This window comes from Nasonia vitripennis, chromosome 4, assembly GCF_009193385.2.
Source record: "Nasonia vitripennis strain AsymCx chromosome 4, Nvit_psr_1.1, whole genome shotgun sequence".
Classification (NCBI taxonomy): Eukaryota; Metazoa; Arthropoda; class Insecta; order Hymenoptera; family Pteromalidae; genus Nasonia; species Nasonia vitripennis.
The window spans coordinates 31,502,568-31,517,754 of NC_045760.1; the positions used below are offsets into that span (position 1 = coordinate 31,502,568).

The 15,187-nt window shown below is 42.7% G+C and overlaps 1 protein-coding gene across 8 annotated transcripts in view; it reads right to left on the reverse strand.

Annotated features, from left to right (window-relative positions):
• LOC100119433 (nucleolysin TIAR) overlaps window positions 1-15,187 on the reverse strand; it is a 404,341-nt gene that overhangs the window by 16,204 nt on the left and 372,950 nt on the right. For all 8 annotated transcript variants that reach the window (XM_031930727.1, XM_032599808.1, XM_008216417.3 and 5 more), the window contains 2 exons: window positions 6,233-6,413; window positions 849-978 (listed from right to left, as the gene is read on the reverse strand). In XM_031930727.1, coding sequence (XP_031786587.1) covers window positions 849-978; window positions 6,233-6,413 — 311 coding nt within the window. The remainder of the gene's footprint in view (window positions 1-848; window positions 979-6,232; window positions 6,414-15,187) is intronic.

Genomic DNA, 15,187 nt, shown 5'->3' on the forward strand with positions numbered 1-15,187 from the left:
ATCTAAATCCGACTGCTCTGTACAGGTCCGCTGCAGAATCGAAAATTATTCCGGTCGCACCTGTACCGATATCGTAACTCGCGACTCCGAAAAATCCCCGCCTTTTCCCGGTCTCTCTCCCTCTCTCGCGCAAATCCCCGGGATAAAAAGCCCCGGAGAAAACCCTCCTCTCGTTTCCATCGTCCTCGAACAGGAGGCCCAAGTGCCGGGCGTTTCGCTTTATTCATTACGTCGACGGCGGGCGTATCGGCGAAAGGCCAGCCCCGTATGTGTGTGTACGCGCCGTCCGAAACGTAACGGCCGCCGATAATCGTAAAGTCCAATAGAACGCGATTTCTCCTTTGGGCCAGGCTCTGCTCGAGAACCAACGCTGTGTGTTGCTAGTTCCGAGAAAGAGAGAGAGAGAGAGAGAGAGAGAGAGAGAGAGAGAGAGAGAGAGAGAGAGAGAGAGAGAGAGAGAGACTGTCGATGGCATTAGCCGTCAGTCTTCGCCGGGATTAGCTTTCACAGAGCGGCTACTACTACTACTCGAGCCAGTGCATGCGTCGAGAAAGTGAAAGACGATTTTGTGAGCGAGCTGTACGCTATTCCGGTGATAAATTTCGCGACTGTTCTGAAAAGTATCGCTCGAGAAAGCTCGTAAATAAAAACTGAAATTCTCATCTCGGAAGAGTTAATTTACAGCGCGGTAGCGGGAAAAAAGAGAGCAGCGATTTTCAGAAATATCCAAAAAGAAAATAGCAGAGACTAAAGCAGAAGAAAAGAGAGAGAGAGAGAGAGATACACATAAAAGGTGAAAGCCAGTAGTATAGCTCGCTGCTATACGCGCAGCGGCCTCGTATATTCACCTGTCCGGTCTGCTGGGCGTTGTTTGGGTCTCCGCTCTCCTTTCCCCAGCTGCACTTCACCGTCTGGCCGTTGATGTCTGTGTTGTGGACGGCAACGATGGCGTGCGTTGCCGACTCCTTCGTGGAAAACCTGCGCAACACATAGAAGATATCCAGGCGTTATTAATCTGTCTCTTTCCCACCCTATACCGCACTCTGGCGTGCGAGCGCGCGATACTTTCCGCTTTTTCGCGCCCGTTTCTTTATATCTCGTTTTGGGACCTTTTTCTCATTTGCTCGAAATTGACGCGAGAGAGAGAGAGAGAGAGAGAGAGAGAGAGAGAGAGAGAGAGAATTTCGCCCGCTGCCGGCTTATTTGTCGGGACGAAGCTTGCGGCTTTACTCGAGATTTGCCTGCTGACAGCTGGGCGATTGGACTTTTCTCTTCGTTTGCAAGAATTAATGTATGAACTATGGATATTTTTTTGTTTGGGATATCTCGCTGTTTTATTCAGCCGGTCGTGGACTCTGATGAGATTTCTTTCGGAGATATTTCCGTTGGAGAGAGAGAGGCGATGCATTAATTCGATGACCTGGTCGCGCTGCATCTTGAGTGACTTATTTTTTCCTCGGATTATTATTCATCGTATCGACGATGGGTTTCTAGAGCCGATCCCCCCGAGCTCATTAAAGATTACCGACAATCTCCATTCTTTCATTTTCAATCTCACTCTAAGGAGCCAAGCCAATAATAAAGCGTAACGTTTTCGCTCGTCAACCTGATACGAGTCCAGAATCTTTGTCGTTGATTCCACCTCGATGCATTTAATCCTCGACGAGCAACGTCATAACACTCGTCGCGGTTATAACCAAACGACTCGTGCTAACCGCGTTCTCTCGAAACTTATTTATTTCCGCAGAGTTGACTTCTCGTATCTCCGAACGACGGCCGAGCCAATAATCGCTTGAAAGACTTTCCGCCCACGACGTGGTCCGCCTCGTATAACTGCGCTCGCGCGAATAGCCATTTCTGCGACTGGCATCTGACGATGAGCCTTATTTTGAGCTTGACCGGAGCGCAAATCGCTCGGACGAACGGTTTATCGCGTATATAGAATGATTTTTATACGGCCGCCGCGATGGCAATCGCGCGAAATTTTACTGCTCGGCTATTTACGTGTGGCTGCGGTGGTCGCGGCTGCTGTGTGCGCCAGGCGTTTTATATTTTGCCGGTCAGAGGCTGCGGTAATCGATTTTTCATGCCTTATATAACCATAACGAACCGACGCTCTTTTCGGCAATTTCATACACACGCTGTTGCGAATTTTCCGTTTAATCCATCGCAGCTCTTCGTAAATAAACTCTTTTTTTCGCGTAGCAAACGGCGAAATTGAAAATAGTAACGTTCTGAATAGTTCCCTGCATTCGCGTGTGCGGTATTTCCTTAACGCACTCGCCATTTCGAAAAAAACGAGGCTTTCCCGCTCGCTCTTTGATGAAACCCGAAATAGAGTCCAATTTTTTCGAGGGTTTTAATCAAACGCGAAAAAAACAGAGAGAGAGAGAGAGAGAGAGAGAGAGAGAGAGAGAGAGAGAGCGGCCCATATTCCACTTGAAATAATCTCGAGCGCGAGTAACCGTCGGAAAACGCGCGTATGAAAAAAAAAGTAGCGCTCTCGGAATAAGCACACACGCGCGCGCGTGTACACAGCGAGAAATAAACCGCAGGGAGTGAAAAAAGGGTCGGCGAAAACTACTCTCTCTCTTCCCGACGATTTTTGCGCCGCTATGTACCGCGCAGCTAGGTTTTATTTATTGGACCCTTCAATTATGAGGAAAGAGAGGGAGAGAGACCTGTTTGGCAACGGCCCAAGGTTCGCCGACGAAAAATAGACTGTGGGAGAGCTAGAGATATAGTTATGGACGACGAAAATAGCATATGAGGGAGAGAGAGAGAGAGAGAGAGAGAGAGAGAGAGATGGCATGGAAATGGAGTGCGATGAAGAGGGGGTAGATAATAAGGTGGTGCTGGATTGTGGGGATGCCGAGCGGTTGTACGTAAACACGTCGTTTTTTCGGAGATCCGCTGCAGCAAAGACAGATTATCCTGAGGAGAGTTGGAGTCAATAAAACGCTAATAATAATTCGCAATCGATTCGATAAAAATAATAATCATACACCTTTTAATCATCCTAATCGAGCATATCTAACGCCGACGTAAATAACAGCCGCGGAATGAATTTTTCAGCGGCATTAATAAACCAGATCAAAGTCCGAGAGCTATGAGCTAATCCCGGCGCGCTTTGACGAGAGGTCCTAAGCATCAGGAGGTCAGCACTCGAGAGAGAGGACGTTCGCGGTCGGCGCCGAGACGAAATTTGATCTGCGAACGAGCGTTTGCGCGACTATCTCGAAATGCAAATCTCTCACGCGGCTATGTGGGAATGATGAGGACGAAGTCGTCGGATGGATGATTCGCGCTTGAGTCGACTAATGCAAATTGCACGAGCTGCTGCTGCTGCTGCTGCCGCTGCCGCGACAGAAATTAGAGAGGGATTAACGGAGAAAGGGGTATATTATGCGCTGCGGCTGTGGAAAAGAGCTGCGGATTATTTATTTACCGTAGTTGGTACGAAGATCAAATTATGACGTGTTTTTTGAACTTTTGCGTGAACCCAGAGGTGTATAGGTTATTGGGTAGAATAGAGAAAAAGATGCTTCCATCGAAAAAACACTCCAGCGATTATTTCGCTACAGCTCCCCTTTGAACTTCACCTCTATAATTAACGTCTCAAAAGCAGCAGCAGCGGTGGCAACCGCCATCTCCCCTCTAACCTATGCATTTGCCTGAAACGCCGGCGCAGCACTAAAGAGCAGCTGAATAATGTAAAAATACCTCCTAATTCGAATCTGCTCTGCAGCGGCATCTAAACGTCGCGCAGCTCATTAGGAATTCATTGAAAATCCGATTGCGCAGTCGCGCCTAAGCAGCCAAACCGCCATCCCTACACACTCACGCGCTCTCTCTCTCTCTCTCTCTCTCTCTCTCTCTCTCTCTCTCTCTCTCTCTCTCTCTCCCGCTCCTTGCATCAAGCCCAGATTGTAGCATAGCAGCCGTCAATTCAATTCGGCGACGCTGTTTAGCATAACGAAACATCAAACAACCTGCAGTCTCTCTCTCTCCGCCATCTCCTCTCTCGTATTAATATACATTAAGCCCACCCCCCCCGAAGTACAAAGCGGGAAGAAGCTCAGCGGGGTCAGTCTGTAGGGAGTCCCTCGTCCGCGCACTCCCGAATTCGAATCCTCTCGAGAAGAGCGCACGCTCTATTAATTCGCGAAGGGCTCGCTGGAGACGCGCTATTCATTGCAGATACGATGACACGAGCGCGACAAGTCCGCAAATCCGAGGGGACCGTGCAGTCCGATTCGTCTGTCGTTGTACTGCTGCAGTGCTGCACGAGCTTGGTTCCTCAGAGCAAATTGTTCGACGATCCTCGACGGAAATTAATAATGACGGGCGAACGGATCGTCGCCGAAAGGTGAGGAGAATGGTTTTCTTTGAGTTTTTATCTTTGACTCGCTTGAGCTTGCTTCTTTGTGAGAGCTGGTGTGTGCGCTTTAGATTGTTGGGCTTTGTGTAGTGCGCCGCGCCGGTAATGGATTGAAGAAGTTATCGATATTGAATGAAGGGCTATTTAGCTTGGTAATTAGAGCGTGAAGTTAATTTGACGGAAAGTCGATTTCAGTAGTTCGCTCTTCCTTCGTAAATATTTAAACGCGCGAGGATCGAATCGAGAAGAAAATTCAATGTATATATCGGAGCAATTAGAGCAATTACCGGTGAAATCCTTGTTAGGGGTCCCACGCTTGGGAACTATTTTATCGACCGAACGCTGGAAAAAACGTTTTTAATGGGAAAAGGAAATTTCGTAGCATCTTGACCTTTATGAAGGACGAGTAAGTTTAGGTCCTGCTTTAAATACCACAGTTTAACGGTAAATACATAGTTACTACGCGTGTGCCGTCGGTAAAACAGTTTGCAAAATGCGAAACCTTTCCAAATTTGAAGTTTAACGCTGGAAAACCATTTCGCGACAACAGCCCACCATAGTCCCATAGAATCTAGATATAAGATATATACTTCAAGCTCAAGAAGCAACTCGGAACGGAAGCTCTCGAATCGCTGGAGAAAAGATCCCGTCACCTCATTGCCGCCGATAAGCAGCCGTCCTCAGATATGACTCGCCGCTCCGGTGTCCCTTTCTCTGGCTCTCGGACAAAGAATTCCGCGCAGCGTCCATTCGTCATTCCGAAGGCGAGACGACGGCGGCGTTTCCGGCTACTGCGACTCCGCGGAAGAAAGAAACGCGCGCGACGACGGCAATTAGAAGCCAAGGCGGGGAGCTCCTGAAAGAGACGCACGAGAACATTGTCCACAGGGTCGGTGTCCGACGAGGACTTTGATAGTAGGACGACGAAGATGGGAGTATAAATGGACTTTTTTTTACTGTTGCTCGTTATTGAATTTCAAAAAGTAGAATGAATCATTTTGCAAGCGTTTATCAGCCTGCGGCCAACGAATTTGCCTCCGGATTGATTCAATTACAGTTCGAGCAAGTACGATTGTGTGGAATGGAAAAAGAAACGCTGGGGAAATTCATACCGTTATTTATTTCGAATTAACTATTTAATTTAAAGTTTTCCAAAGGACAGTTTGATTACTTGGATTCTGATTTCACCCAAGAGAGGGAGAGAGAGAGAGAGAGAGAGAGAAACTCCCTTGGAAGTAATAAACTTTCATTCTCCCTTTTTTTCCTCTCGCTCCTTCCTTGCGCGCGTCGGTCGCCTTTTTTCTGCTTTATTCGCTCTCTCGCTTACTCTCACTCTTTCGGTAAAAGGGGCACCGAGCTTTACGTTTACTCCCTTTTTTCATCCTGTATAAAGACCCGCTTCAAAGGTATGCATTTGAGACGGGATAAAAATGTATAACACGCGAGGTTTATGCAAATGAAGGCTTTGAGGAACGCGTGCGCTAGGGGTTCAAGTTTTAATAAATTTTGCAGATATTTTAACTCGGGGCAGTTAAGATGTATCACTGACGATATATATATTTTTTTTTTATTTTCCTATAAATCAAGGCTCGTAAAAATAATTTAGAGGAAAATTTCGTATTAGGCGATTTTTATTACGTTTTTAGGCTGCCTTCGCTCTTGAGCGATCTTACTTTTCATGCGAAATTCAAAAAAAATGAAAGTGCTCGGGTCAATTTTGCCTACCATCGGATGCCAATTATTTTGGCCAAACGTCGGCACGGCTGGATAACGAGGTCTGCGTGCTCGTAGTCCAGAGAGAAAAGGGGGAAAGAGGGGTAGGTAGGTAGAGAGAGGGGAAAGAGAACGTACCTGATAAAAGCGTAGCCCTTGTCTTTGAAAACTCGAATTTCCTGGATCGAGCCAAAGGGCGAGAAGGTCTTCTGCATGAGCTCCTCCGTGAGGCCATTAGTCAGGCCTCCGCAGTAGACGGTGCAATTGGTCGGGCTACTTTGATTGTAAACCTCGTCGAACGTCAGCGGCTTCGTGTTCGCTGTAACCAGAGAGCAAAGGGAACATTTGACGTTAGATTCGACTTTGTTGAGGTGCATTTTTTTTTTTTTTTTTGGATATTGTATTTGAAATGTAAAAGAAAATTACTGCTGCGATCAATAGAGAAAAGTTTTATTTTTATACAGAGATATAAGTATATATAGAAAATCGTGATCTTTATTGGTAATTGATGTAAGAAAAATTCAGAGATATATAAATATATAATTTTGAAGGTGAATCAGGTTCTGCGAGACAAGTTTATTATTGTAGTTTTTACTGTACGGAAAAAAGGAGAAAAAGTTGAAGCCTTCTGTAAGCTTGTGCAATATAAGTGAAAAGATAAAGCATTGATTTGAAAGCAGACCGGCTGACACCGGCCAAAAGGAAACTTTGAAATAGTTAAGTAAGATTACAATTGGCAAGAAGATATTCTTGGAAACCTGACACCTTGTTATTTTGGATCTGAGTAGAACTCGTTATGATCCAATTATAGTTTCGATTAAAAAACATGCATAATTTTTATTAGATTCATTAAAATTTGAGAATGCAATTTTATCATAAACTTTGTGTACAACGTGTTGATTTGCGATGTCAAACAACGATTTACAAATGAAAATGTAGAATCCTACTGCAATTTTAAAACTTTAAAATTTGAAAATCTTAAACTAATGCAAAATTTGTAGAACTAATTATATTTACACATTGAAAAACTTGGTCATTATAAATTTTTATTCAAATGTAATATAACAATAACTGAATATTATTTCAAAAAAACAATTATTAACAGTCGTGATAAGACTATAAAATGATATTGTATATCGATACTACAAGTCTACAGAAATAGATTAAAAAACTCTTTCAATCACCACTCGATTATAAATAAAAGACAAATGCATAAATAGCAAAACTATGGGTATACACACTTGGATTTAAAGCATTTTTATTAAAAGGAAAACCATAAAAATTAAAAAAATGAACGTTACTTGTTTCTCCCTTTCGAAATTCGGATTGAAACATCTCATCGCAGACAAAAGTATTACTTAGAGCTTAAACAGTATTGAATGTACACAGTACGACTGAACCTCGAGCCATACCACTCAATATCCACCCTCGCGTTCTCGATCAAACCTATCTCAGTCCCAATAGCTCAAAATACAAAAACCCATTCTGAAAAGAAGAACAAGAAAAAAAAGACATCGAAGAAGAGAGAGAGAGAGAGCGCAAGAGATCGACTCGAGAGGAAAAGACTCGGCGTATCAGCCGTCGCTCCGATATTCGGTGAAGGGGGTTAACTGGCTCTCTCTTTCTCCCTCTCTCGCGCGTGGAGGATGTGAGCCCTGCGATATCAGACGCCCCGGAGGAGGCCTTGCTGAGCCGAGTTTACGATCCCGCCGCCCGAATAGCTTAGCCGCCGAACCGGAGAGTGTAAACGTGATCGGTAAAACCGTTCCACTCCCCCCTCTCTGTCTGTCTTTGCTGAGTTTGTTCATTACGATATTGCCGGTATCGATCTGTATGGATAGAGAAGTGCGCAGCTTCTGGATGTTTGGAGCTTGAAATCCGAGTTAAAAACGAAGAGCATAGGAGAAAGAGGGAGAGAGAAAAGTTAATTCAATTTTTAAGCGAATCTGAAATCTCCTTTACGCTGGCTCCTCCATTCCCGGCAAACCATGAAATTTTTCAATCTGTAATATAAGGTAAATTACCCCTGCGCGCTCTCTCTCTTTCAGGCTAATAAAAATTTTCTCGTTAAAGATTTATTTCTTCTTCTTCGTCTCTTTCCAGTAGGCTATCCCTTCATTTTCACTTCGGATTTTTATACTCCCCTCTCGCTTCTATATCCTACGAGCAGATATTAAAATTCCCAGCTCTCGATCTAAGCTCCGGAGTGTACTGCAGTCGACATGTGTATTACACTTTTAACAACTTCACATACAGCGATTACACCTCGCGTAATACACTCACGCACTCGCACGTCTCGCTCTTAATACGAGCTTTTTCTTCCTCTCTCTCTCTCTCTCTCTCTCTCTCTCTCTCTTTCTCTCTCTCTCTCTCTCTCTCTCTCTCTCTCTCTCTCTCTCTCATCCGGTCGGCTGGCTCTCAGGGAGGGAAAATCGAGTTTTCGCAAGTGTGATAACTTGCGGCAGATTTTCGAGAGCTTCCACGGCAATATCGCCCAGGATTCTCTCAGACCGCGTCAAGCCCCGCGGGCAACTCGCTCTATTCTCCTTAACCCCATCCTTTCTCTTTACCCAGTCTACCTTTATTATTCTTAACTTTTTTTTCTTTCCTCCCATTTTCAGTCTCCCTCTCTATATTTATCCTCTTCTTGCTGCCTCTGCTTTTACTTTTCACTTTTTTTCCCTCGTAGCCCGGCGCTAATTTCAAAGCCGATCGTTAGTTTCGCCATTCGCGATCTCTTTCTAGCTCTAATTTCGTCGAGTCTTATCTCCGGAAGGCTGATTGACTTTAAAGTCATCTACAAGCTGGATAGAGGCTTTCTCCTCTGTGTACATGCGAGGAAAAACAAGAAGACGCCGTGGAAGAAAGGGAGAGAGGGAAGGGCGACGAAAAAAGAGAAAGAGAGAATAGTTAATAAGGGTAAACTTCGTGGTAAGTGGATGGCCTAATCTCTGATAGGATAAAAAGTGGATAAACGGATTAAGCTCGAAGGCTGTTATAGTTTACATAAATAAGTGATACCCATCCTCTCACTCTCTTCGTCTCTTCCGCTTTTAATCTCGCGCAGCGTTAAGTGCAGAAAATTTTCCGAAAAATAATTATAACTCAGAGAACAGAGAGATCTGTGTCCAGCGATAAAGCACACCGGTAGCAGTAAAAAAGCGAGCAGGATCATTACCATGTCCGACGAGTACAGCCTGAGGGGGTATCATAGTTTGGCTATCGTTTGGGCGATCGGCCGATAGTGGGATACAACGACGGACGGACGGTTCCAGCAGAGCGTGTGTGACCGGCTCATTAGCCGACTGATTACCCGAACGTGCCTAAACTGAAACAGCCTCTCGCGCATCTGACACCTGACAGGTCCGGGATGCTAAACATGTCGAAATTGCGTTGAGCAGCCTGTTTCCGGTTTATGTGTTGCCGCCTCTCTAATGCTCCATTGTCTGGCAAGTTGGCCCGTCTGCTACTGCTGAAATCGATCGCTCGCCAGTGTGTATCGCTTCGGGACACGGTGCGAGGCTCGATTTGCGATTATTACCGCCGATAGGGACCAAAGAGGACCCGTTAACTTCTCCAGGGTTGAAAATTTTTGTTTCTGTTGATTTTTGGGAGTCCTAGTAATAGCTACGTTTCGATTTTGCAACTCTTTTTCTGGATGACGCTTCGAGAGTATGTACAAAAATGAAGAAATTTTTTTCATTCTATATCTCATGCATTTAAGTCAATCTTCGATGAAGTATTAACACATCCAAATCAGTCTCAGAAAAAGAGTTGGGTCGTACAAAACCATTCAGTAGTCTCTGCTCGTTTGTCAGAGCTTACACACAGAAATAATTATTGATAAAAAAAATTAAGCTTAAAGGTGTAAAAGAAAAATTTTGAGTATGAAAAAATAAACAGCAAGATGAGAACAATAATTGTGAGAACCAAGTATAGTAGAAAAATATAAAAAGGAATGTGTTGTAAAAGTATAGAGATGACTGAAATCGTGTACAAGAAAATGTGAGAGTCATTTTTACCGCCCAAGCAATACTAAATCTCACGCTGTACATGTCGTTTTTCTTTTAGTTTTATATTTTTCGATTACAACTGATGCTACAATGCAAAATTTACTGAGTCAAAATAATATCGTACGCCATTACTTAGCCGGTAACGAGTGACTATAACATCCCCTTATTGCCTACGTTATTCAGTAACCATTAATAATTGGCAATCGTAAATTTCTATTAATTTTGACGTTTCCAATAAAATCTTAATTATTTTATAAAATACTCATAAAAAGGTAGAATAAACATGCAGATATGTATACGTTAAAGCCAATGAAGTCAATAAGGATATTAATAATTCTCGTAGCACAATAATACGTAATGATCTTTAAAATGATAGTTATGTATTGCAAGATATACCCGCGAATACGCGTACCTCTTTCATTCAAATTCATACGCTTATTCACTTCAAAAATATACATTGCAAGTCAAAATTACTGAAAATATAACGAACTCGACTATAAACATAGTATATAAGTACTTTACAGAAATTTCTCAAGTCACAGAATAAAGCAGCTCTCCATTTCTTTCTCGTCAAGCACGAAAAAACGAAATCTGGCGAAAAATGCGCTCGGAAAAATGTTGTGTGTACATTGCGAAAGAAAATTTTGTATATTTTCCGAATGACGTCATACTGATGGCTACACTTTTCGAATATTGCAAATTTGTAATGATCGAGAAAGAAAGGGTAGCTGTACAGAGGGAGTAATACGAACAATATAAATAACGAAATGTACAAATACAGTAGTGAGAGAATAATAATGAGAAGATAAACAATGGTTATAAATGAGAAATGCATCATTAGAATGATAATACTAATTATCATTCAATGATGAATCATTGTTGTTGTACACAGTAATTGTAGTACAATGACGTAATTTGAATTAAAATTGATACATGGAAACAGTATATTATGAAGTAGTATAAGAAATAAATGATGATGAACAGTAATAATGACGAATTGTATAGTAGAAGTATATTTGAAAACTAAATAATGTATATAAAAAAGTTTAGAGTATATAAGAAAAAAGTCTGATATATATATATATATATATATATATATATATATATATATATATATATATATATATATATATATATCTGCGCGTAATTTGATAAATATAATAAGTTGTAAAAACAAAAACAAAAGTAGCAAACCTAAAGTAAAAAATATTTCCATGATGGTTTTTAGTATAATATATAAATAAACAAATGAAAGTGATGAAAAAAATGAAATAAATTGCAATATTGAATATATAATATAATTGAATTTGTTGAGTTAGTAAAATTTTTGTCTGGTATACTTTAATTGAACTTACACACTCGTTTCTAAGCCTACCATTTTTTCACTTTTCATCTCTTTTCACTTTATCCGATCTCTCTCTCTTTCTTTCCCTCTTTTTCATCTCTTTCTCTTTGCCACCAAGCATAAGTCTCTCCCTCCTGCAAAATATTCGTGTTAGTCATGTGTTGTCGCGCTGGAATGGAGTCAATTTTATTGCTTTTTATACTGGCGTATCATGATAGTTAAAATGTAAAACTCGATAACAGTGAAATTTCGATTATACCAGACATCGTGAAAATGTGATAGTTTAATTGTTATATAGAAGTCATACGGGTCATTTGCATGAAAACTGGGGCGTGTACGTGTAACAATGGCTATTCGCATTTATTCAAGACTGTAATGTTTGTTTATGATAACTTGAAAAATTTTCTCAACCATAAAACTTATTTATGCGCTAAATTTCCGTCCTGGAAAAAAAACGAGAAAAAAACTTTCAGCAACAGAAAAGGGGAAAACCTCCGAGGAATTTTAATAGCACAGATAAGTAGAGGGAAACAATGCTTTTCCGTCCGAACGACTAGCGCACGCGAAACTTTAGTTTCAAGGACTGGCATTATTCAGTGGTGTATTTAATATCTTCTCTAGTAGTAAATTTAAAGAAAAATACAGAAGGAGCCGAAGGAACGCTTTACACAAGACAGCATTATTATCTTATTCCAGTCCTATAAAACTTTTTTTTGGTCGCATCGAGTTTAGAGCAAGTTCATAGAATGGAATAGAATATTATTTATTTTTGAGTATTCGAAAAACATACAAATGTCATGCATAGCTTTTCTCTGGCTATCACAGCTATTAAACCACCGTGGCCTAAATTACAGGTACGTGCATGCGCATTTATGATCTCATTCACCACTTGCAGATCTTTATTCTCCCTACAGTGAAGATAACGATACGCGTTGCAACAATAGTGTGTAGCGAATAAACTACTCTCCCGAAATATCCATTCCCTCAGCCGAAGTATCAATTTTCCCTCGATTCCCAGCTCGCCTCCAATGTATGTAACTTACGAATATCGAAAAGTCGATCGTCCTCCTTTCCTCTCCGAAAGAAAACATCGCTCGACACGACTCTCTCTCTCTCTCTCCCTCTCTCTTTCTATTTTTCATCCACTACAAAAAAAAGAAGAACTAGTAACCGAGAGAGGGAGAGAGAGAAGGAAATCTCCGCGGAATTTTAATAGCTCAGATAAGTGGAGGAAAACAATTCTTTTCCGTCCGAAGGAGTAGCAGCACACGCGAAACTTCAGGCTTTAAGGGCCAAAATTATTTACTGGTAATGGGCGAGCGCGCGCGCAGCTCGTCTTCCATTTCGCCTTCTTTCTTTCTCTCTCTCTCTCTCTCTCTCTCTCTCTCTCTTTCTCTCTCTCTCTCTCTCTCTCTCGCTTGCTCTTCACAGGGACATTATCAGTTCTAATAAACCAGCTGGCTGAATTGCGTCCCACCCCTCGAGAGACCGCCTCTACTACTCGCTTCTCTCCAACCTCAAGCCGAGAAAGCTAAGTAACCATGGCCGTTAAAGTTTCTGTGTAATCTCGGCGCGCGCGCTGGCTTGTGTTTCTCCTCCTTAAGCTCGACGCTATCCTCTCTTCCTCTCTCTCCCTCTCTTCTTCTCTCACTATGTCTGTCTTCGCGCGCTTATGCGCGGAGAAAATCAGTTTTGAAATTCTGAAGCAATCAAGCTCGATTTCGTAAATTTCCCCCTCTCCGGTGAATTTCTCGAGAAACCGCCACCTATTTACGAGCCTTCAGAAGAAGTCTGGCATTTATTGTTCTCCTCTAGAGTCAAAAGAAAATTTTTATCCTGCGGAGCCTCTATTTTTCTATCTCCTGTTTTTCCTTGCCACGACCCCTCTCCCTTTGTTTTGCCGTATTTCTTTCTCTCCCTCAGTCCCAGTTTTTCTCGAGCTTACCGAGCAGTATCCGAGCCTCCTCCTCGGCAAAAGGGTTACCCCGGACGATTATTTACGGCTGTTTGTTCGCTACTTACTCACCGCAGCTGTACTAGCTCGGCTGCTCCGATGTTCCACGCGCGCGCGGAATTTTCGCTTCAAAATACTTTCTCACTTTCTTCGAATCTTCTCGCGGGCTTTTCTTTGCCCCCTCTTTCCCTCTCCATGTATTTTCTTTTCTTCCTTCCTTTTTTTTTATCAACTCTCTAGCTTTTCGTTTTCATCCATTCTTGTTTTCTTTTATGATACTTTCAGGAGCGTTTGAAAAATTCGCGCGCGCGCCGAGCGAGATTTTGCTTTAGAGCTAGGTACTTTTTAGTTTACTTCGACGTAAATGTAACTGCTTTTTTCTCTCCGCTCCGCGGATTAAATTTGTTTACAGCGAGTCGTTACATTTTTCCGCCGAGCTTGCCCCGAGAGTAAACGATTATTGAGGCTTCAAACGTTTTGAATCTCGCGGGGAAGCATTTAGCCTAGTTTTATCGCGCGTATACGCAAACGCGTGTACTACTCTTCGGAAAAAAGCTCTACTTTCCAAGCTCGCTCGCGAGCGCTGGTTGTTCCTTTCGGGTCAGCCAAGCCCAAGATTTGTAGTCGCGGCATAAATTCAGACTCGTTCGACTCTTTTTGCTCTCCCTCTCTCTCCCGCCTTCTTAATAGATTGGCGCGGCCAATAAAGCCCCGCGGTATACGTGAGCGTTTAGCCGGCAATCCCTTTTGATTCCTTCGGATTCTCGAAAAGCAAAGGAGGCGCCGCCGAGCTGTAATTTATCTGAATTCGGTTGGTTCCCTATGCTTTCCCCCCTTTTTTCTTCTCTCCGACTGATTGGGAAAGGATAGCGGTCGCCGGGGGTTATCGAATCTCAATTGGTATGTTTGCACGTATTTTTGCGTCTAATTAACGTTAATCTAATTACTCGTGCGTTCGGGATAAAATTTATGCGGATTTTATCGTCTCCCACCGTACACGCACAGCCGGAATAATATTGAATGGAAAAGCGAAACAATACACATACAGGGTCAAATTATAATTGATTTCGCAGAGTCAATATTTGCTGGAACAACGTCACTTATCGCTCGACCTAACGAGTATATACGCCGCAGTTAATAAGTCATCTCTTCGTTCTAATTAATAATTCAAAACATTTTACATACACACACACACACACACAGCCCCCCAGCCAGACTTTCCGCCCGCGGCTGCGCGTTATTTTAAATAATCTCCTGAATTATTAATTTTCGCTTTCGTCCTGCCGTGGTGATTTACGCAGCATATGCATAATTCGCGAGCTAGTTTACGTTTGTCGCGGACGGACATCAGGCCTCGCTGCCTCGGCGATAAAAATTAAAACTCAATCCTGCAGGAAAGTTCGGAAAATTTATTATCCAGCGAGAGAAGAAAGGGAGAAAAAATCCGAGCCGCCGCGTGCGGTTACTCACTTAGCAACTACTCGCAAAGTGACTTTAACAAATGCCCCGTCGCCTTTTTCGCATCGGTGTTCGCGATTACACGCCTTCTTTTTTTGCATTATTCACCGGCTTTCAGTAGCGTTCTCTTTCTCTTTCTGCCCCACTCTCTCATTTCTCATTCACGTGTTTTCAGTCCTGTCTCCCAGTACCGCCTCTCGTATTACTTAATTTATCTTTTTCTCTCTCGCGCGCTAACCTACTTTTTTCGCAGCGCTCGGTTAAGTTTTTTTTTTCATCTCGTTGCGCCGATTCAATTACCGCAAAATTACAATTACATGCAA